This window comes from Oxyura jamaicensis, chromosome Z (assembly GCF_011077185.1).
Source record: "Oxyura jamaicensis isolate SHBP4307 breed ruddy duck chromosome Z, BPBGC_Ojam_1.0, whole genome shotgun sequence".
NCBI classification, from domain to species: Eukaryota; Metazoa; Chordata; class Aves; order Anseriformes; family Anatidae; genus Oxyura; species Oxyura jamaicensis.
This window is the reverse complement of record NC_048926.1, coordinates 18565880-18583013: the sequence shown is the minus strand read 5'-3', so window position 1 is coordinate 18583013 and position 17134 is coordinate 18565880. Positions and strand designations below refer to the sequence as shown.

Genomic DNA, 17134 nt, shown 5'->3' with positions numbered 1-17134 from the left:
TAAGCGCTGCATGAAGAGGAGGCCGGCAGCCGGGGGCCCGGTGGCCAGCAGCCCCATCGTCACCAGGGGGCAGCAGCTGCACGCGGGAGGCCGGGCTGCGGGGCCGCGCGGGGCCTGCAGGGCTCTCCGTGGGGCCCTGCGGGGGGCCCAGCCCGACAACACACCTGGGAAGACTCCAGGTCAGGCAAAGAATTATTTTCACGTACAGGATGGCGTCATGCAGGGAATTCTGCGGGATGGTGTTTCGCCGTGTCCCAGTGGACAAGGGCTGTGGCTACTGCGGTGTGCAGCAGCTGCAGTCTGTAGCAGTTTGCAGGCAGCGCGAGCTCAGGGCCAGCTTCCTTTCAGCAGAATTACACTGCTGACAGGGAAAGAGAGGAAAGGCAGGCCCATGCTTCTTTCCTTTACTTCTGCTTCTCCTCCAATATCTAAGGCTACAGGTATTGACAGAGGGCCTGTCTTCCAGTAGACACTTACCCTCAACTCACCTTAGGGTAAGGCTTACTTGTCATTCAGAGCACAGATCATACTTTCAGGACTTAGATTTGGTCTGGAGAAGAACTGACTCTGGAAGAGGGTGTTTCTCTCCATCAGCAACAGAGGGAGCTGAAGAAAGACTAAATAAGCCCTTGAACTCGCTCCCACGTCGAGCAGTGGTAAAGTGCAGAAGGGATTACATGCTGCATGTACTAGAAGAGTTTCCTGGAAGAGCAAGGGAACTCAGCAAGGCACATTTCATGATTAATACTGGAAATCTTTAGAAAGCAAATAAAAGATGCTTTATGCTCTTCAAGATGTATTCCTGTGAGGCCATGGTTGTTGGAGACAAAGTGACATTCTATCTTCTGCTGAGCAGAATACCACAACTCTTCAACAGTGTGGTCATAATGCATGCCCAGCTCTGGGAAATTCAAGTTCTAAAGCTGAATTCATGTTCTAAACTTAATTTTTCCCTGCTTTGGTTTCTAGAACAGAAAGTACTGCATGCTCTTGCCACCAGCAGTGGTGAAAGCCTTTATGGTTGTGGGAAATCAGACTTTGATTTTGCATGGAGTAGGTTCTGGTGTAGCCAGTCAATAGATATGATTTATAGAAGTAAATAAAGACTGTTTATAAAGGGAGTGACCAATCCAATCTTTTTTAGATGTCTCTTTTAGGACAAGATGAATAGTGCTGTAGAAAGATCTGTTTCTTTTCCTTGACATTGAAGGAAAGAGAGCAGACTGACTAGCTCAAATGCCAGCATTTGTATTGTCCCACTTAGTGTGTCAGTCAGCTTTGAGAATATTGCTACTAGAAAAGAAATGCTTTTCTGAAAAGTTCTAGACAATACCCCTATGTATGGTTTTGAGTGAAATGTTTCCATTAAAATTATTTTTTTCCTCAGTGACACCTCAGATGCCTAAGAAACTCTCCATGAGGAAAATCGCTGTGACTCTACCCTGCAGTCACACTGCAGAAGGCTTAGAATGGAGAAATAACAGGATAACTAAAATGGGAAAGAAACAGGTATGTAACACAACATTAAAATGCACAGGTAGGATATTTGCTTTCCTGAGGTGTTCTCTAACCTTCTCTTTGGTCTGGAACCTGTTGTGCAGATGCTGCCTTATTAACACAGAGAACATTAACAAGAAGAGGTGCATTTAGGAAACATCTGCCAGAAAGATGACAGTAACAATAGCTTCATCATTTGTTTGATTCAGTTTCTGTCCCCTTCTGTCAGCCTATTGTCCTGCAAACTAAAATTGAAACCAAGTTAATGAAGCCCTCAAGATGCATTTGTGACCTCAGAGGGAAAACCTGTATTATAAAAATGTGCATAAAGACCACGAATGACTCAGTTTTTCACGTGCTTAATAACCGCTATGCATGAAGATGATGATTTCTTCAATCGTGCAGGATGTTGCGGTTCTTTTGGTCACGTAGACAGTATGAGATGCTGAAAAAAATTGCCAAAAAATAGCTTTCTGTGAATAATGTTTTTTGTCATGCCAATAGAAACTCAAAGGCTAGGTAGTAATGTTTAATGATTCCTGGCCAAAGATGAATGAACACAAGAAATTTCTACCATGTGATATGAAGACTTCAGATCTCCTCCCATTTTGATGCTGCTTTTTATTGCTGTGCACTGTATCCATTCATTTTTGCTAGTGTACCCTGACACAGCATTTTTTTCTCTTTAGGCTTTATCTGGTGCTTTTTGGTCACCTTTAATAAACCTCTGCACCAGACACCCATACATTTCTGCTAACTAACTTCTTGAAAATTGATTTCTTGTGTGAATCACAGTGATACTTATCTCTGTTAGTAAAAGTTATTACCATAACATTACACTCAAAGCTACCTCCTGATTTTAGTCCTGTCCGATTGCAACTATTTGTATATTAAGTTGTAAACTTATGGTCAGTACCATGCTTTTTCCTGAGTGGTACTCTCCTCTCCTTGATTGCACCAATTGTAAGATCAATACTGAAGACCATGACAGCTGTTTTCAAGTGATTACATTTTGACTATAACTGTTGAGTAAGGATGCTTCATAACTGCATACTCAATGTCCTTGCTTGTACTGGTTTATAATTTTTTATTAATATTATTGAAAAAATTTTGTGAGGGTGTCAGATCAACTGAGAAAAAGAATTAGTATCAGAATAGCTGGGCTAACAGGCTTATTGGTTGTTATCTTTTAATACTTGTACTCATGAAGGTCATTGAATGTTGCAAAAGGACCCATGCTTTTTACATCATTCTGGGAAACCTGTTTTTCAGGGCAATCACTTCCTTTCACAAAGTAATATTTCTTTACAAAGAAATTTAATAAAGCCTTTGTGTGAGAAGGTAAAAACTTTCTATGAAGTAATATTTGTAAAACATGCTTCCGTTCTTAAATTTCAATGTGTTTTTAAATATGAGTGTGCATGCTGTTGTTTTCACTCTTCTGTGTCAGTCTTTCATCTCTACAGTACCTAGAATTATACTGTGACTGACATCAGAAATTGAGTTAGAACTAAGACATTCAGAGTTTTACATCAAGGACCACAATAACTTCCTGTAAGTGTGATGTGGGGGTCTTTGAGATAACATTGTAGGATAAAATCTTTTCACATTCCAGTGAATGTGTGTGGTCTCCCTGTGGGCCAAAAGATTACTTTCCTGTACACACAATAGGTTTTCCATAGAAATATCTGTACTTATTTTAGAGGGACACAGATCCAAGCAATCTGATTAGCTTTCTGCCAAGTTGTCTATATAAATCATGCAAAAAGTGCCTCTCAGAGCTGAAGGTTTGCTGTAGAACAGATGGGATATATAAAAATCTAAACTTTTTTTCCAGTTATATTTATTTAAGACATTTCTTATCATGATTACAACAGGGTTTTGAAGAAGAGTAACACTGGATGTGTTTGGAAAGATAGATTTCACAGACATTGGAGAAAGAGCATACTGAGTGGCTGGTAAAAACATCAGCTGCACTTCCACCTGACTGTAAATAATGAATTACAGACCAGACAACTAACATCAGAGTGCTCAATTAAGTGAAACAACATTGTGAAGAAATGCATGGTATTAGAGATTGGTGAGGGATTCATATCCCATGGGACTGATCTGAGCCTTACCTGATTTTGCCTAAGCCTAAATAGGGCCTAACCTATTTTTTTTTTTTTTTTAAAAAGGCAAGAGTTCCAATAATAGTTCAGATCTCATTTTTCTTATCCTTTTCTGCTGCTTTATCTGTTTTTCTGACACCCAAGGAGAGGATAATATTATAAAAAATTCTTATTCCTCTGAGACACCTTGTTTATATTTTTAGCACCTGTGGGTTCAAATTGTAATACTGGTTTAAGAAATGGGATCATGGTGTCCAGACTGTGGGACCCTGGCTTGAGTGAGGGCTCTAGTAGGTTTTGTGTTGGAATCAACTACCCTGCAATGTATGCATCACAAAACTGATCAGCAATCCTGAGGCTTCAGATATACTGCCTACATGTAGAAAATTTAGCATTGTATGCTAGTAAAATTAGCCCAATACAAACTAAAAGAGGGCAAGAAGGCACTAGGTTTTAGTAGGTGATATGTACATATATGGACCTAAGAACTTTTCCACTGGTAAGATGGCCTTGTTCAAACAGGTTTGTTAAAATTTGTATGATTGTTAGCAGTGAATTCTAAAACTTTCATGTAAAGAATATTGTGTCTTTTGATTGGTCTTATGCTATCCATTATATTTAAATATACTTTGTTACATTTCTTCATTCAATCATCTTTTCACTTCAATGTATTTGCAGAAATGTTCTACTCAGCTTCCAGTGGTCGAAGAGGTTGGGTGTAGCATGGTTGAAAGTGTAGACATGAAGGTCTGTGAAAACAACAGTTGCATCTGGAAAGGTATGTTCCCGTGTTCCACTATAGCAAATACCCCCATGCACCCGGAACAGGAAGATAGAGCAGGCTGCATCTACAATGAAAAAAACATCTGTTCCAAAAAGTGTTAGAGAATAATACAAAGTGGCTGAGATCTACACTGCTTCAGGCTACGTCTTCAGTTCCACTGCCTTTGAAGCAATAGCATCCACCTCTTCCGTTGTGATTAACACCTAGTATTTTACCTGGCTCTCCTTTGGGCACAATCAGACACATTAATTCCTTTTGACTTTTGAGTTTCAGATATGTGAAATATTGTAAGACTGTGCTGCCTACAGGGCATGTGGTAAGTATCAGATGGGCTGCTGTGTACAAGAGAGCTTAAAACATGCAGAGATGGTGGAATCTTGTTGCACCTGCCTGTAGGGAAAGGTAGCTGGAATAGACTGTCCCTAGCATTGTTTCTGGTTTCATCTGAATGGGAGTTGATTAGTTCACTCCAAAATATCCTAGGATTGAATGAGCGTATAGAGTGTGAATGATCAGGGGACTGGAAACCAGGTGAGACGTAAGAATGTGATCTGTCAAATAATACAGATGTTCCCAGAGGTTTTTTGGGTATGCAACAGTTTATTAGATACCAAACCAATTTTTTACTGTGTTGTCTTAAGTAATTTGTTTTGGTGGTCTGGCTATTTCTGTGCTGGACTCTTTACATGCGCATGAATCAATCTATGAATGGAAAAACAGTGAGAAACAACCTCTGTATGTCTGGAGTTCAGCTCATGTGGAAGAAGTTGGGGGGCATGTGATAGACTGGTATATATTCCTTTGTTCCTCTTTTCCATGCCAATAAAACTCGGTTCAGAGCAGTCAATAGATACAGTATAGGGATTAGTCACATAATTTTTTTCTTAATGGCGAATGAATATAGGTGTCAGGAATACTGGGTGTTGTGGTTTAACCCGGCTGGCAGCTAAGGACCACACAGCCGTTCGCTCACCCTCCCCCCTCCCTCTCTGGGATGGGGGAGAGAAACGGGAAAGTGAAGCCTGTGAGTTGAGATAAAGGCAGTTTATTAAGATAGGAAATAATAATGATAATAATAATAATATGTACAAACAAGTGATGCACAATGCAATTGCTCACCACCCACTGACCGATGCCCAGCCTATCCCCGAGCAGCCGCCCCCCCATCCTGGCCAGCCACCCCTATATATTGTTCAGCATGACACCAGATGGTATGGAATACCCCTTTGGCCAGTTTGGGTCAGCTGTCCTGGGTCTGTCCCCTCCAAGCTCCTGCTGCACCCCCAGCCTGCCCGCTGGCAGGACAGAGTGAGGAGCTGAAAAGTCCTTGGCTTGGTGTAAGCACTGCTCTGCCACAATTAAGACATCAGCATGTTATCAGCACTCCTCTCATCCTAATCCAAAACATAGCACCCTACCAGCTACAAGGAGGAAAATTAACTCTGTCCTAACTGAAACTAGGACACTGGGTTTTATTCCACATATCTACTTGTTGATAAAGTGGTCTTACGCGACTCTGCTGACTACTTACTGCTTCCTGAGTCTCGTTTTGAGAAGTGACATAGGCATTTGAGACCTGAAATCATATCAAAAAACAATGATAATCCTCTAGTACTCAGGCAAAATAACACAAAAGGGTGTTATAAAGTTTAATTTCCACTAATATGGAAGTCTGTTACGCACATTCACATGTCCATAATGGACATATGTGAATAGAGCTGAAATTGTATCAGTACGAGTTTGGGGTAGATAAATTGCTCTTGAGAGAACAGAAAGCTGAAATGAGTTACACAGATGATTTCATCCTTTTTACCTCAATCCTTAATCCCAGCTACCAATATTAAAGAAGAAAATCATTTTCAAAGTGTGTCAAAAGTTGTAATTCTCCAACTGTTATAATTAAGTGCTGTAGCTTTCCTGAATTGTCCTATTTGTCTGTGTTCAGAAACAGTAAATTTTAAAAAAATAACCCCAAATCCAGGGATTAGAAATTTATATTGCTGCACAGACCAGTCTCATTTCAGTGATATCAGACCATTTTTAGTGTTAAAAAGAAGTGTTACATATTTTATAGGACAAGCGAGGTCTCACACTCAGTTGTTCCTGCAACCCTGCTTGATTTTTTAATTCCACAGACTTTTAGATCTGGAAGAAATCACTGTGGCCTACTTCTTGCTAATCTACAGTCTTCATTTAGGGGGGAGGTACTACAGTTGAGAGGAGAAACAGTTGTTTGGCAGAAATTCATTTTGGATTAGGGGAGAAGACTGAGGACAAAGTAGGAAAGGACTGTGTGAAATGTTCTCCACAATTTGTCATTGATAAGACTTCCGTATGGGATGATAATGCATGTATTTATGTTACAGAGTACAAAAAATTGGGAGTGTTGACTTTTTTTTTGAACAGAAAAGGTTAGTTGTCAAGGTAGATAACGTGTTCTGCCCCCAGAACTTTTGGCATTCTTTCTAAGTATTCCTCTCTGGAGAACAGTTCAAAAATGAGGTCAATATACAGAGGAAAGTGCAGAAATAGGAGTCTCCAGCTCTTTGCTCTGCATATTACAGAAAGATAATTTCTTACTCATAAAGATGTAGCATTAAATGATTCATGGTGCTAATGATCTGGCCTTTTTTCTATGATGCTTAGCAGTTGTTGCAGCGTACCATAGACAATGACCACAACGGCTCACTCTTCTGCTTGCTCATACCTGTTTTTTACTGCTATTGCTTTTGTTTCTCACTTCTGTATTGTCACAAGCTTAGTGTGCTGTGATCAGAGTGGGTGTGCATTAAAAACCTTTTCCTGTGGTTAGGTGTTGGTGGGAGAGACCTTTTAAAGTGAAATTAACATCAGAAAGCAAAAAGGTTAATTGCTGTCTGAGAGGGTTTTAAGGTGGGAGAGTCCATATGAACTGGTACTAACAACTTCTGACAGAAAGCTAACCAAAGACAAAATGAACCATGTTCTGTACTGAGCTGTGAGACAAATAAAATATAGTGGACCCTCTTCTCCACTCCGGCAGATTACACCCGTGGAGATTTGAAAGAGTTGTTAAAAGGTGGCTTTCACCTACTTCTGTGTGCAGAGTTTTGGCCTACACAGGATAAATCAAACCCTTCTGGAGTGCTATGGACCATGGACAGACTAATATAGTGAGTGTGAAAGGCTTAGGCATGAGAAAAACTGGTAGTATTTTGCATTGTTGAACTGTGCATGGTGAATCTTCAAATACAGGATGCCAAGAAAGGACACAGAATGAGTTTAGAGCTGTTACCACCATGAAGCCACCCATGCCATTGGAGCCGGAAGTGAGGCTTCATATTGCTGGTTTGCGCAATGATTACTGTAAGTTACTTTCTTCTATTTAAAGGCTTTTTGCAGAGGTTGGGAATACCTATGTATGCTTCCAGAAAGATGGCAAATGTGCATCCCTTTCAGATCAAATGGAAACTCTCCAAGACTTAAGCATAATGTAATTTTTCTTAAAACAATTAACCTTTGAATACTGCCTGACCCAAGATGTAGGAATGACTGATCAAACCCTAGAATCAGTATCACCTAACTCATGCAGCTTTCTTCAGCAATAGGTATCAATACAACTTTGAAGTCAAACCAATATACTGACCCCTGTTTATTAATTAAGCTAGGGACATTTCAGATATCAGCTTTGGATGTCTAGCAGACTGTCAATACTGCAGCAACTTTATTGAGAAGACTTTGAAATCTCTTGTTTTAGGGAGACATCATTGATGTTGTTTATGGTTTAGATGACAGATACGTTCTGAACTAAATTCTCACTTAAATGTTTGGTGATGTACAGGCAAAAGTTAAACACACACAATTTACACCTGAACTTGTATAGATTTCTGGTCTACAGCACCAAATATATGTCTTAACACTTCTGACATTCTGACAACCCTGTATGTGAAAGTGTTAAAAAGTGTCCCTGTGCTTTTTTTATTTAACATTTAAAATGTCCTTACAAGCGTTCTTCAGATGTAAATCTATGAGCAGGACAAAGGTTTGTTTTCATGAAGATTGAGGCTGGATTTCTACATGGATAATTTACACTGATTATGTACAAAGTGTGTCCCAGGAATAAGCATAAGTAGTCTTTGGAAGTGATTTCTTAATACTTATTTCTGACTGCAGCAACCAGAACTCTAAAGAACAGCTGAATCTGTCAGTCAGCTGTTTGATTAGGGTGATTTTAGTTATCAAAATATGATGTCAGAACTTGGCCTGTGGTAACAATCTTCTTCAGGGGTCATGTAAAATGACTTTTAAGCTGCCATAAATGGACAGCTGAGGATTTCCATTTGGCAAGGGAAAGAGTCGTGTGTTGCTATTAAATCTTGTATACCAAGTGATTCTGCCCGATCTGACATAGCAGGCTGTTTTGAAGTGTAGTGGCTTGCCTTGCCAGGATCTATAATGCACCCAGCATCAGGGGCAGTGTAAACAGTATTTCCAGCATTCACTTGCTGAGCAGGCTCTGCAGGTGAGGATCAGAATTTCCCTAACTTGTTTCTGCATTTTTCTTCTGTCACATGCAACATAAATGTTAACATTACCTCAAAGACATAGGAGAGACAATAGCGTATGTATTCTCTTCTATGTCTTTCTTATTAACATGAATTGCCTTGAAACAAGAATGTTTTGGGATCTGTAGCTGGTGATGAAGAACCCTCATTTCTGGTGGCAGAAATTAGAGTGATGTGAGCATCCAAAATGGAGTGTGATAGATGCAAAAAAAATGAGGAATCTGTCAGTCATGTTCTGCTGTACAAGCATACTAGTTTTTGGACACTAGCCTGATGAAGACCTTGGCTTGTTAGAAATACTCTCCTTCATTTAGTTCTCATTTGCTGTCTTCATCAAAAACTAGCTAGTAATGGTTTCATAGAAGCAATGTCCTGAAGTTTTCCCATAGCTATTAAAAAATAAAGAAAACAACAATACCTTCTCTCCCCCAAACCACATACCTCTCTCCCATCCCTTACCTACAACCTTCTTGCAGTGATTTTTAGTAGCTTTCTTCTAGATCTAAACATACTGGACTGGAACCTTGAAAATCTCATTGCTGTTGCTGCAGGACCTGCTGCACACATCTGGAATGGAAGAACTCTTCAGGGCATTGAAAGCATTGATTTGAATTTCTGTTCCAAATACATTTCATCTCTGGCTTGGATAAAAGAAGGAACTTGCCTTGCAGTTGGCACTAGTGATGGAGAAGTGCAAGTACTTAATGATTTACTTTTCAAGTCTTTTCTCCATTTTTAGCTAAAATACCCACAAGACAATATATATCGTATTTTTTTTTTAATTGAAAAAAAAAAAAAACAGATTGCCTGAAATACAGAAAAACCCGTTTGGAGACAATATTTAGCCCTTATCCTATATAATCATGCACTTTATTGAATAAGTAAATGCTGTCCAGTATTATCTACACGGAGCCTCTGAAGCTACTAGAGAGCTGATGACTAAATTAATGATTCAGCTGTTCAGAGAGGGTCAGATTTTTTTCCAACAATAAGAGGAACTCTGAATTATTTTTTTCTCAGCACAGGCTATTCTTTCTTGTACATCTCTCGCAAAGATCACTCCAGTAGTGACAGATACCTTTAGAACTTCAGCTAAAATTCTCTTTATGGATTCACACACTCGCACACCAGAATTTGACTTCAGTCTGATTATATCCATACACCTCAGTCTGCTGTTAAGGAGCAGTCCTGTTATTGAAAGGGTTTTTTTGGACCTTGGCTGAGATGTTAGAAAATAAGGGGATCTACCTGCTGCAATTCTGAATCAGCAGTCCAAAGGTACTGAAAGCCAGTGCTTTCAAACATGCACTTTCAAACACTGCCATATAGATTTAATCTCAGAGAGGCACATACAGTAAAATTTGGAAATACTCCTTCTTGTCTTAGTTGTGAAATAAATGAAGTTGTCCATTTGTCAAACTAGAACTGGGCAGTGGTTTACCTGCAAACAAATTGTGAGAACAATATATATATATGTATATATGTATATATGTTTATATTTCATCTTAAATTTGTATTTATTTCATTTGTTTGTTTTGGATTGGCAGCTGTGGGACATTGAAACTAAAAAGAGGTTGAGAAATATGTTTGGTCACCTGTCTGTAGTTGGTGCTCTGAGCTGGAATCATTATATTTTGAGCAGGTGAGTGGTGTCCAGAAAGACATATTTCCAGAAGAATCCTGATGCTTTCACTTAGACAAGTGTCAAGCTTTCATTTTAGTTGTTTTTGTTGGCTTTGCTTATAGGTGATATATCCTGTGACTTAATGACCTTTGCAGGAATAATATGTAGTTTTCCTTCATGGCACGAAAGAAGCCAAAGGGAATTTAGCCCACCTCTTTAGTCTTTGTTTCTCACTCTTCAAGAAAACTGTCGGTACTTGCAGAATCTCACTAGGATGTGGAGACTATGGTTCTAGTCTTGTGAAGGACCTGAGCTCTAAATGGTGTTGGCTCCAATGGGTCTGGGCTTCAAAAATCATAGCCTACTCTATGCAAGGGAGAGCGCCTGTAGCTTAGGCTCCATTGGTATCATGGCAGCACCTATCTTTTCAGTGACATTGCAACACAGAAGCAATAGCAAAGGCTGACTAACTTTATTGTTAACCTCAAAATCAAAGTATCTCTTGATAAGAACACTAGAGCACTAGAGGTAGTTTTATTTTGATTTCACATGGTGCTGTGGCTGTTGATTCTGTTGGGTGTGGTAGGTGGAGTGAGGTACAAGGATACCAGAGAATCAATCAGTTAATAAAATACTGTGGCTCTTGCAGAAGTAGGTACTGCGGGTGGGTTAAATTACAAGAGTGAAGTTTCAACACCTGCCAATGCCAAGTAGCATAACCTTGTAACAGCAATAATTAGTTTCAGTGTGCATTTCAGCTTGGCCAATGGAGTGAAAACAACAGAAGCATTACAAATCTCTCTGAGTAGAAAATGATTATAAAATTCAACGTGAATCTGTGAACTGCAGTTATTGTTGATAGTCTAGGTTCAGATTAACAGATTTTTCTTTTTAGGTTTGAATATAACCAGTTCATTACTGCACATTAAAATAATCCATATAATAATAAATAAATAATAATAATAATAGAAAATTCATGGAATTAGTATTCATTATAACTAAAATAATACCAGAATTCTTAGAGAAAACTTCAATATCAACAACTGATACTTTGGAATGGCACACTAATTCCTGTGGTTAAAAATTACCCAACAACACATCCTCAAAATAATGAACCTCTAAATAAATTTCAGTACCACAGATTTGTCCCGAATTTTTATTAGCTTCTATTTGTCTTTAGCAAAACAGATACTATCTTCTGTGTCAAAAGCAAATAATTCTGATTTCTTATTGTACCAAATCAAAAACTTTATTTTCAAACAGGATTCTCAGGAGCCAAGCTCCTTTCCACTCCTACCACTACAATCACTGAAAACGTTAATTTGGCCATTCAATTAATCTCTTTTGGTTAGAATTTATGCTTATTATTTAGGAGGAAAAATCTATATAAATCTTCAGGAGGGAAATTACCATGCCTTTGCATATGTATATTTATATATATACACTGCTATGTATATTTATATATATTTTCTATAAAGATGAGCTTAATATTCACTGGTGCACTGCTTGGTTGAAATCTTTCAGGCTTTTATAGACTTCAAGAGCTTGGCAAGTAGGTAATCTGAGCACAATAGAGTGGTATTCAGTCACTGTGCATTTTTATAGCTTCCAATTCACTTTACTTGCATCTGAGAAATCTTTGAGTCAATATGGGAAAGTCTTCAGTCATTATTGCATGAAATGAATCTATTGCAGTAATGTCAGATACCTGTTTCTCAGATACCCAGAAAGTAGGTATTGAATTTGCTGATTTTTTTTTTTTTTAGTGTCATCAGAATAGGAAATGTTAATTTCCAGCAGGAGGCTCTATTGTTTTGATATATGTTTAATGTAGGTACTATCCTTAGAAAGGATAACCTAGAAAGGCAGTAACCACTGATGAGTAAAACCCATATCCAGGAGATAAACTGTAAGAGTAGCTCTGCTTCCAGACAGGGTATTTCTTCCTTCCTTTGGTAGACTGTTCTGGCCATGGTACTCGTGGGAGAGCACAGCCTGAGGGAGTGGACCCTCAGGACAGATAGAACTGTGCACCCACTTCCCAACAGGTAACTAGTGCAGCAGTGTCAGTCTGAGAGGGGAAATACGCTGTGGCGGGTAGAGGTGACTGGTGCAGACTTTCATTCAACCTGGAAAAGGGAAAGAGAAAGGGGCCAAGAGGAGGGACAGAACAGAAGAACACAGTGGTGCTGACTAGTAAGCCTTTTCCCAGGCCAGTGCAGTTTTACGCTGCCTCTTTGTTGGGTGTGGTGTCACATCTGGCCTTGGCAAAGTTCATGTTGCAAAAATACTTTTTTTGAAGAACGGAAAGGAGTTTACATTGAGTGGTTAACTGTTGAGTAAGTGGCCATATATTGCAATATGGATTCAGGCAAATGAAAACCACAATGAAGAGCAGGTATTTTGCCTGGCTGGTTCTGAGCAGCCACTTTGTCCCTTTCTGTTGTCAGCCACCCCTGTACTGTTGTACTGCATGCTTTACTCTGATGTGGTTTGCTTCTGAAACCACTGAAGAAACACAAATATGATGAGGTATATTGCTGTCTTTAACATTAAATGTAAGCTGTATTTTCTCATCTACAGTGGTTCACGACTAGGATCTATTCATCATCATGATGTTCGGGTTGCTCAGCACCACATTGGGACTCTTTGCCAGAACAAACAAAGCATTTGCAGCCTGAAATGGTCACTAACCGACCAGTTGCTCGCAAGTGGATCTAATGATGGTACGTTGAATATCTGGCCTAGTGACCCTGGTGTGAAAGTGCAGTCACAGCCATTGAAGACCATATCTCATTCGTCAGCAGTTAAGGTATATGGAGGAGGAACATCTTCTTTTCTGTATTTGATCTCATGAAATTATGTTGTTGATGTAAACAGTTAAGGAATTTTTCAGATTATTTCAGTTTCTTTGGATTTTTGTTAGCTTCTTCTCCCCTGTCTGCAATGCAGTTAATTTTAAGACCAGTTCTCATGCAGATAAGCTTGCTAGTGCTTTGATTAGGAAATGTTACCAAATTAGTAGGTCTTTGTAAATACTCTATCAAACAGCAATGAAACCTACAGCCTGCTCTTCTCCTTCTCCATCCTGCACAGAAAACTTCAGTGGCACAACACTTAAGTTACCAAAAAAGACCTTTCAATAATAGGAGTTCTGGAAAAGTCTCTCAGAACTTCTTTCTGCTAAAATTATTTTAAATGTGAGGTTTCTTTTGACCTCCTGATCATATTCTTATTTCAGGCTATGACTGCTGGTAGCACAGGATCTGAACTGAGAAACTGGAAACAGGACAATTTAGATTCTTCGACTTTATAACATCCCAGTCTGTGAGGGAGAGAGGACAGGTATCAGCCGTAAGGGGGAGTCTAGCATTTATGAACTGTTAACCCTCCCAGAAAATTCTGTGTCTGGCTTAAATCACTGATGTTGAAGGGTTGGAGACGATTATTGAAATAGGTAGAAGTCAGTTCTTAGTAGCTTTTCTTCAGGTAGAGACTTGGCCTTAGGCATATTGAGGAAATAACTCAGAAGAGATCAACTTTCTTTTAAGTCCTGTAAGCCATGTTGCTGAAGCTTCTGTGATGACTTTTTTAGACAGTAAGTCAGACTGTATTCTGCTGGCTTCCTCTGGTACTTCTGTGACTTGTGAAGTGGAAGCAGAGAAGCTAGAGTTCAATGGGCTTGTGTGATGGAGTGTGTGCTAACGTGAAGCAATGTCAAAGGAAGGAATGCTCAGAGGTTTGGAATCCTACATTCTCTGTGTGTATGGAAGGAGGAGAATGATACAGGGTGGGAAAAAAAAGATACGTTCTGGGTGCTTGTTGCAGTTCATTTTTCCAGTCAGGCTTTTAAGCAAAATCTATTCTCTGTTTTTTGAGCTAACCTCCTAGTCTGTTCTGGCATATGTTTTCTTTTCCTTTTTTTTTTTTTTTTTTTTTTTTCTTTTTTTTTTTTTTCTCTCAGGCTATGAACTGGTGTCCTTGGCAGTCCAAAGTCCTTGCTACAGGGGGTGGAATGAAAGATGGGATTTTGCGTGTCTGGGACATAAACCGTGAGAAAATCATCCAAAGTGCAGCTACAGATTCTCAGGTGAAATGATGAAATGTCTGCATGCTTAGGCTATGCTCTTCTTGTATAGCTGTGCTCATTTGGCAAACTCCCACTGACTTCGAGGGTGGTTCTGTGGACAGAGGAACAGCAGGATTTTCTCTGGATCTGCTGCATTCAGCACCGCAGTGTATGGCTGGACTCAGAAGCAGTTTGTTGTTTTTAATTCACTACTTCTGTCTCCACACAGAAGTGCTTGAAGAGGAGGTGGTCTCACAGCCAGACACTTTTTATCTTCTTTTCTTTAGTGACAATGATGATTTTGGCCAAAACTCTCATGAGGAGAGAACATTGAGTGGGAAGGAAACATCCCAGAGTGCTGGTGTAGGGAGAGTTCTAGGAGTCAGAGGGCAAACATCACTCTCTGGAGTTTGAATATTAGGAGACAGAAGAACAGATTGTCGGCTGGAGTAAAGCAGCATAACTGCTGATATTCCTGGAGCTATGACAACTTAGCTGAAGATGTGTTTAGAGGGCTTTGGTTTTATACTGATAGACTATTATCACATTTAGACAATAAAACAGCTGTGCTTTGAAGTATTGCAAGAAATGAAAAGATCCTTCTAAATAAGTAAATATTCTGTTGGGGCTACTTCTCAGCTTGTTTAAATATTGTAGATAACATTTCAGATCTACCTAATGCTGTATGTTGAGCCTTTCTGAAAACTAAAACAGAATTTGCAATTGCAATAGATTTGTTCCTTGCTCTGGTTACCCAAAACCAGTGAACTGATGACTGGACAAGGCCTTCCTGGAAATCAGATGAAAATATGGGAGTACCCCATGCTTGTCAATTCATCAGAACTCTATGGCAAGTATTTCAGTTAATTGTTTTAACTATTTCAATTAGCTATCTTCCTGTCTAATCAATATGTTTTCACAAATGCATACCTTATACTTTTAAGCAAAATAAAGTTAAAAAGAGCAGTCACACACACTTCCTATCACTACCTACGTGCATGCATTCATTCACAGAATCCTGATGTGTGAGATTGTAAAGGTTGACTTACTAAGCTAATGGTGGAAGTTGCTTCAGTAAAATTCCTTGGTTTTAATGATGGGGATCTCTTACCATTTCTAAGGCCACCCCTGATGGGGATCTCTTACCATTTCTAAGGCCACCCCAGGTGCAGGATGTCTTGGGGATGTCTTCTCCCTAAGGTTTGCTAGGCCTGGACTGAGTGTTGCTTCCAGTATACTGTAGGCTGATGGCCTTCTAGATAAAACAAACCAGAAGTAGGTCTTCAGTTTTACAGCTGGTCATGCTGGGATACTGAACCAGCTTCCAAATGAAGTTTGAAATAAATCTCTGAGTTTTAATTGATGATTTTGGCTGTGAAGCAATGTAATGCAGCATGTTTCCCTTGTGCCATGCTGACATGTAGTGGAGTTCCCTTACAGCTCTGTATTGGTCCATGAAGCTGTAGCGCTACATATCACAGTTGTTTTTTGACACTAAGCCTTTTTTGTTGCTGGTGCATCACTCGGATGCATTGCGTTTTACTTGTTCCAATGTTAGCTGAAGTGATCCAGTAGACTATCTGAAGTTAAAAGGAAAACACAGATTTGCACATTGGCTGGATTTTCTCAAGTATGGTTGGTTTTCACACTCATTGACAAGATATAACAAAAGAAGCTTTGCATTTTTAACCTGACGGACATAGTTGATATTTCCAAATGCTTTTTATACCCTATTATTACATTTGAGGGCATTTATTAAATTTCTGATGTGTGCTATACTGGGATGCTGTCCTTGGAACCAGGGACCTGACTTCTGTACTAGACTGCAAGGGGAAATTGAAGAATAGTCAAAACAAAGACAAAAGGAAGAGAGGTCAGCAAAGACATTTGTTTATCTGTTTACAGATTATCCTTGTGTTGTGCTGCTTATCTGTGCTGCTTTTTCTTCCTTATCCCTACTCATTTGTGGGATATTTATGGTTCTTAAGATAATTGCATATGCTTTTCTAAGAAATGATATGGAAAGTGACATGATCATTAGTCTTAACTGCTGCATTAAGGTTTCTCAATTCTTGAATGTAGTATTTCAAATAAAATCTAGATCTACTCTTACCTTTGAGAACAGTGTATGGTGTAAAACATGTACCGTACAAGTAAAGTATGTTGTTAACTTGGTGATGCTGGAGGGTTAGTTATCATCCTGTTTCTGATTCAGTTTACTTTACCTTCAAAAGAAAATAATTTTATTGAATAAAAAGATCAGATCGCTCTTACACAGATATACTTCTGCTTATGAAGACTCTTACTAACTTATTGTAAGCAAGTGAATGTTTGAAATAATTTAAAACATATCAATATATGTACAGACAAAACACTGTGATGGATGATTATGACATGGTTCAAAATCAGCCTCAAACACTCTTTGACACATGAGTCTTACACCCAAAGAAATTAATAGATAAATTGTAACTTAATTTCATTGTTGAATCCTGCGAAATGCTGAAA

At 39.1% G+C, this 17134-nt stretch overlaps 1 protein-coding gene across 1 annotated transcript; it reads left to right on the top strand.

The window, feature by feature from the left end:
• The first annotated feature begins 140 nt into the window (after nt 1-140).
• Nucleotides 141-15709, top strand: CDC20B (cell division cycle 20B). The gene is made up of 9 exons (XM_035310815.1): nt 141-179; nt 1388-1509; nt 4287-4386; nt 7627-7737; nt 9437-9633; nt 10484-10578; nt 13144-13372; nt 14525-14650; nt 15362-15709. The coding sequence occupies exons 2-9, from the start codon at nt 1399-1401 to the stop codon at nt 15494-15496; spliced, it is 1104 nt and encodes a 367-aa protein (XP_035166706.1). The 5' UTR covers nt 141-179; nt 1388-1398; the 3' UTR covers nt 15497-15709.
• Nucleotides 15710-17134: the final 1425 nt, after the last annotated feature.

Coding starts and splice junctions, on each gene's coding strand:
- CDC20B (XM_035310815.1), top strand. CDS start 1,399: ATGCCTAAGAAACTCTCCATGAGGAAAATCGCTGTGACTCTACCCTGC. Junction 9,634..10,483: donor CTAGTGATGGAGAAGTGCAA/GTACTTAATGAT, acceptor TTGGATTGGCAG/CTGTGGGACATTGAAACTAA. Junction 14,651..15,361: donor GTGCAGCTACAGATTCTCAG/GTGAAATGATGA, acceptor CAATTGCAATAG/ATTTGTTCCTTGCTCTGGTT.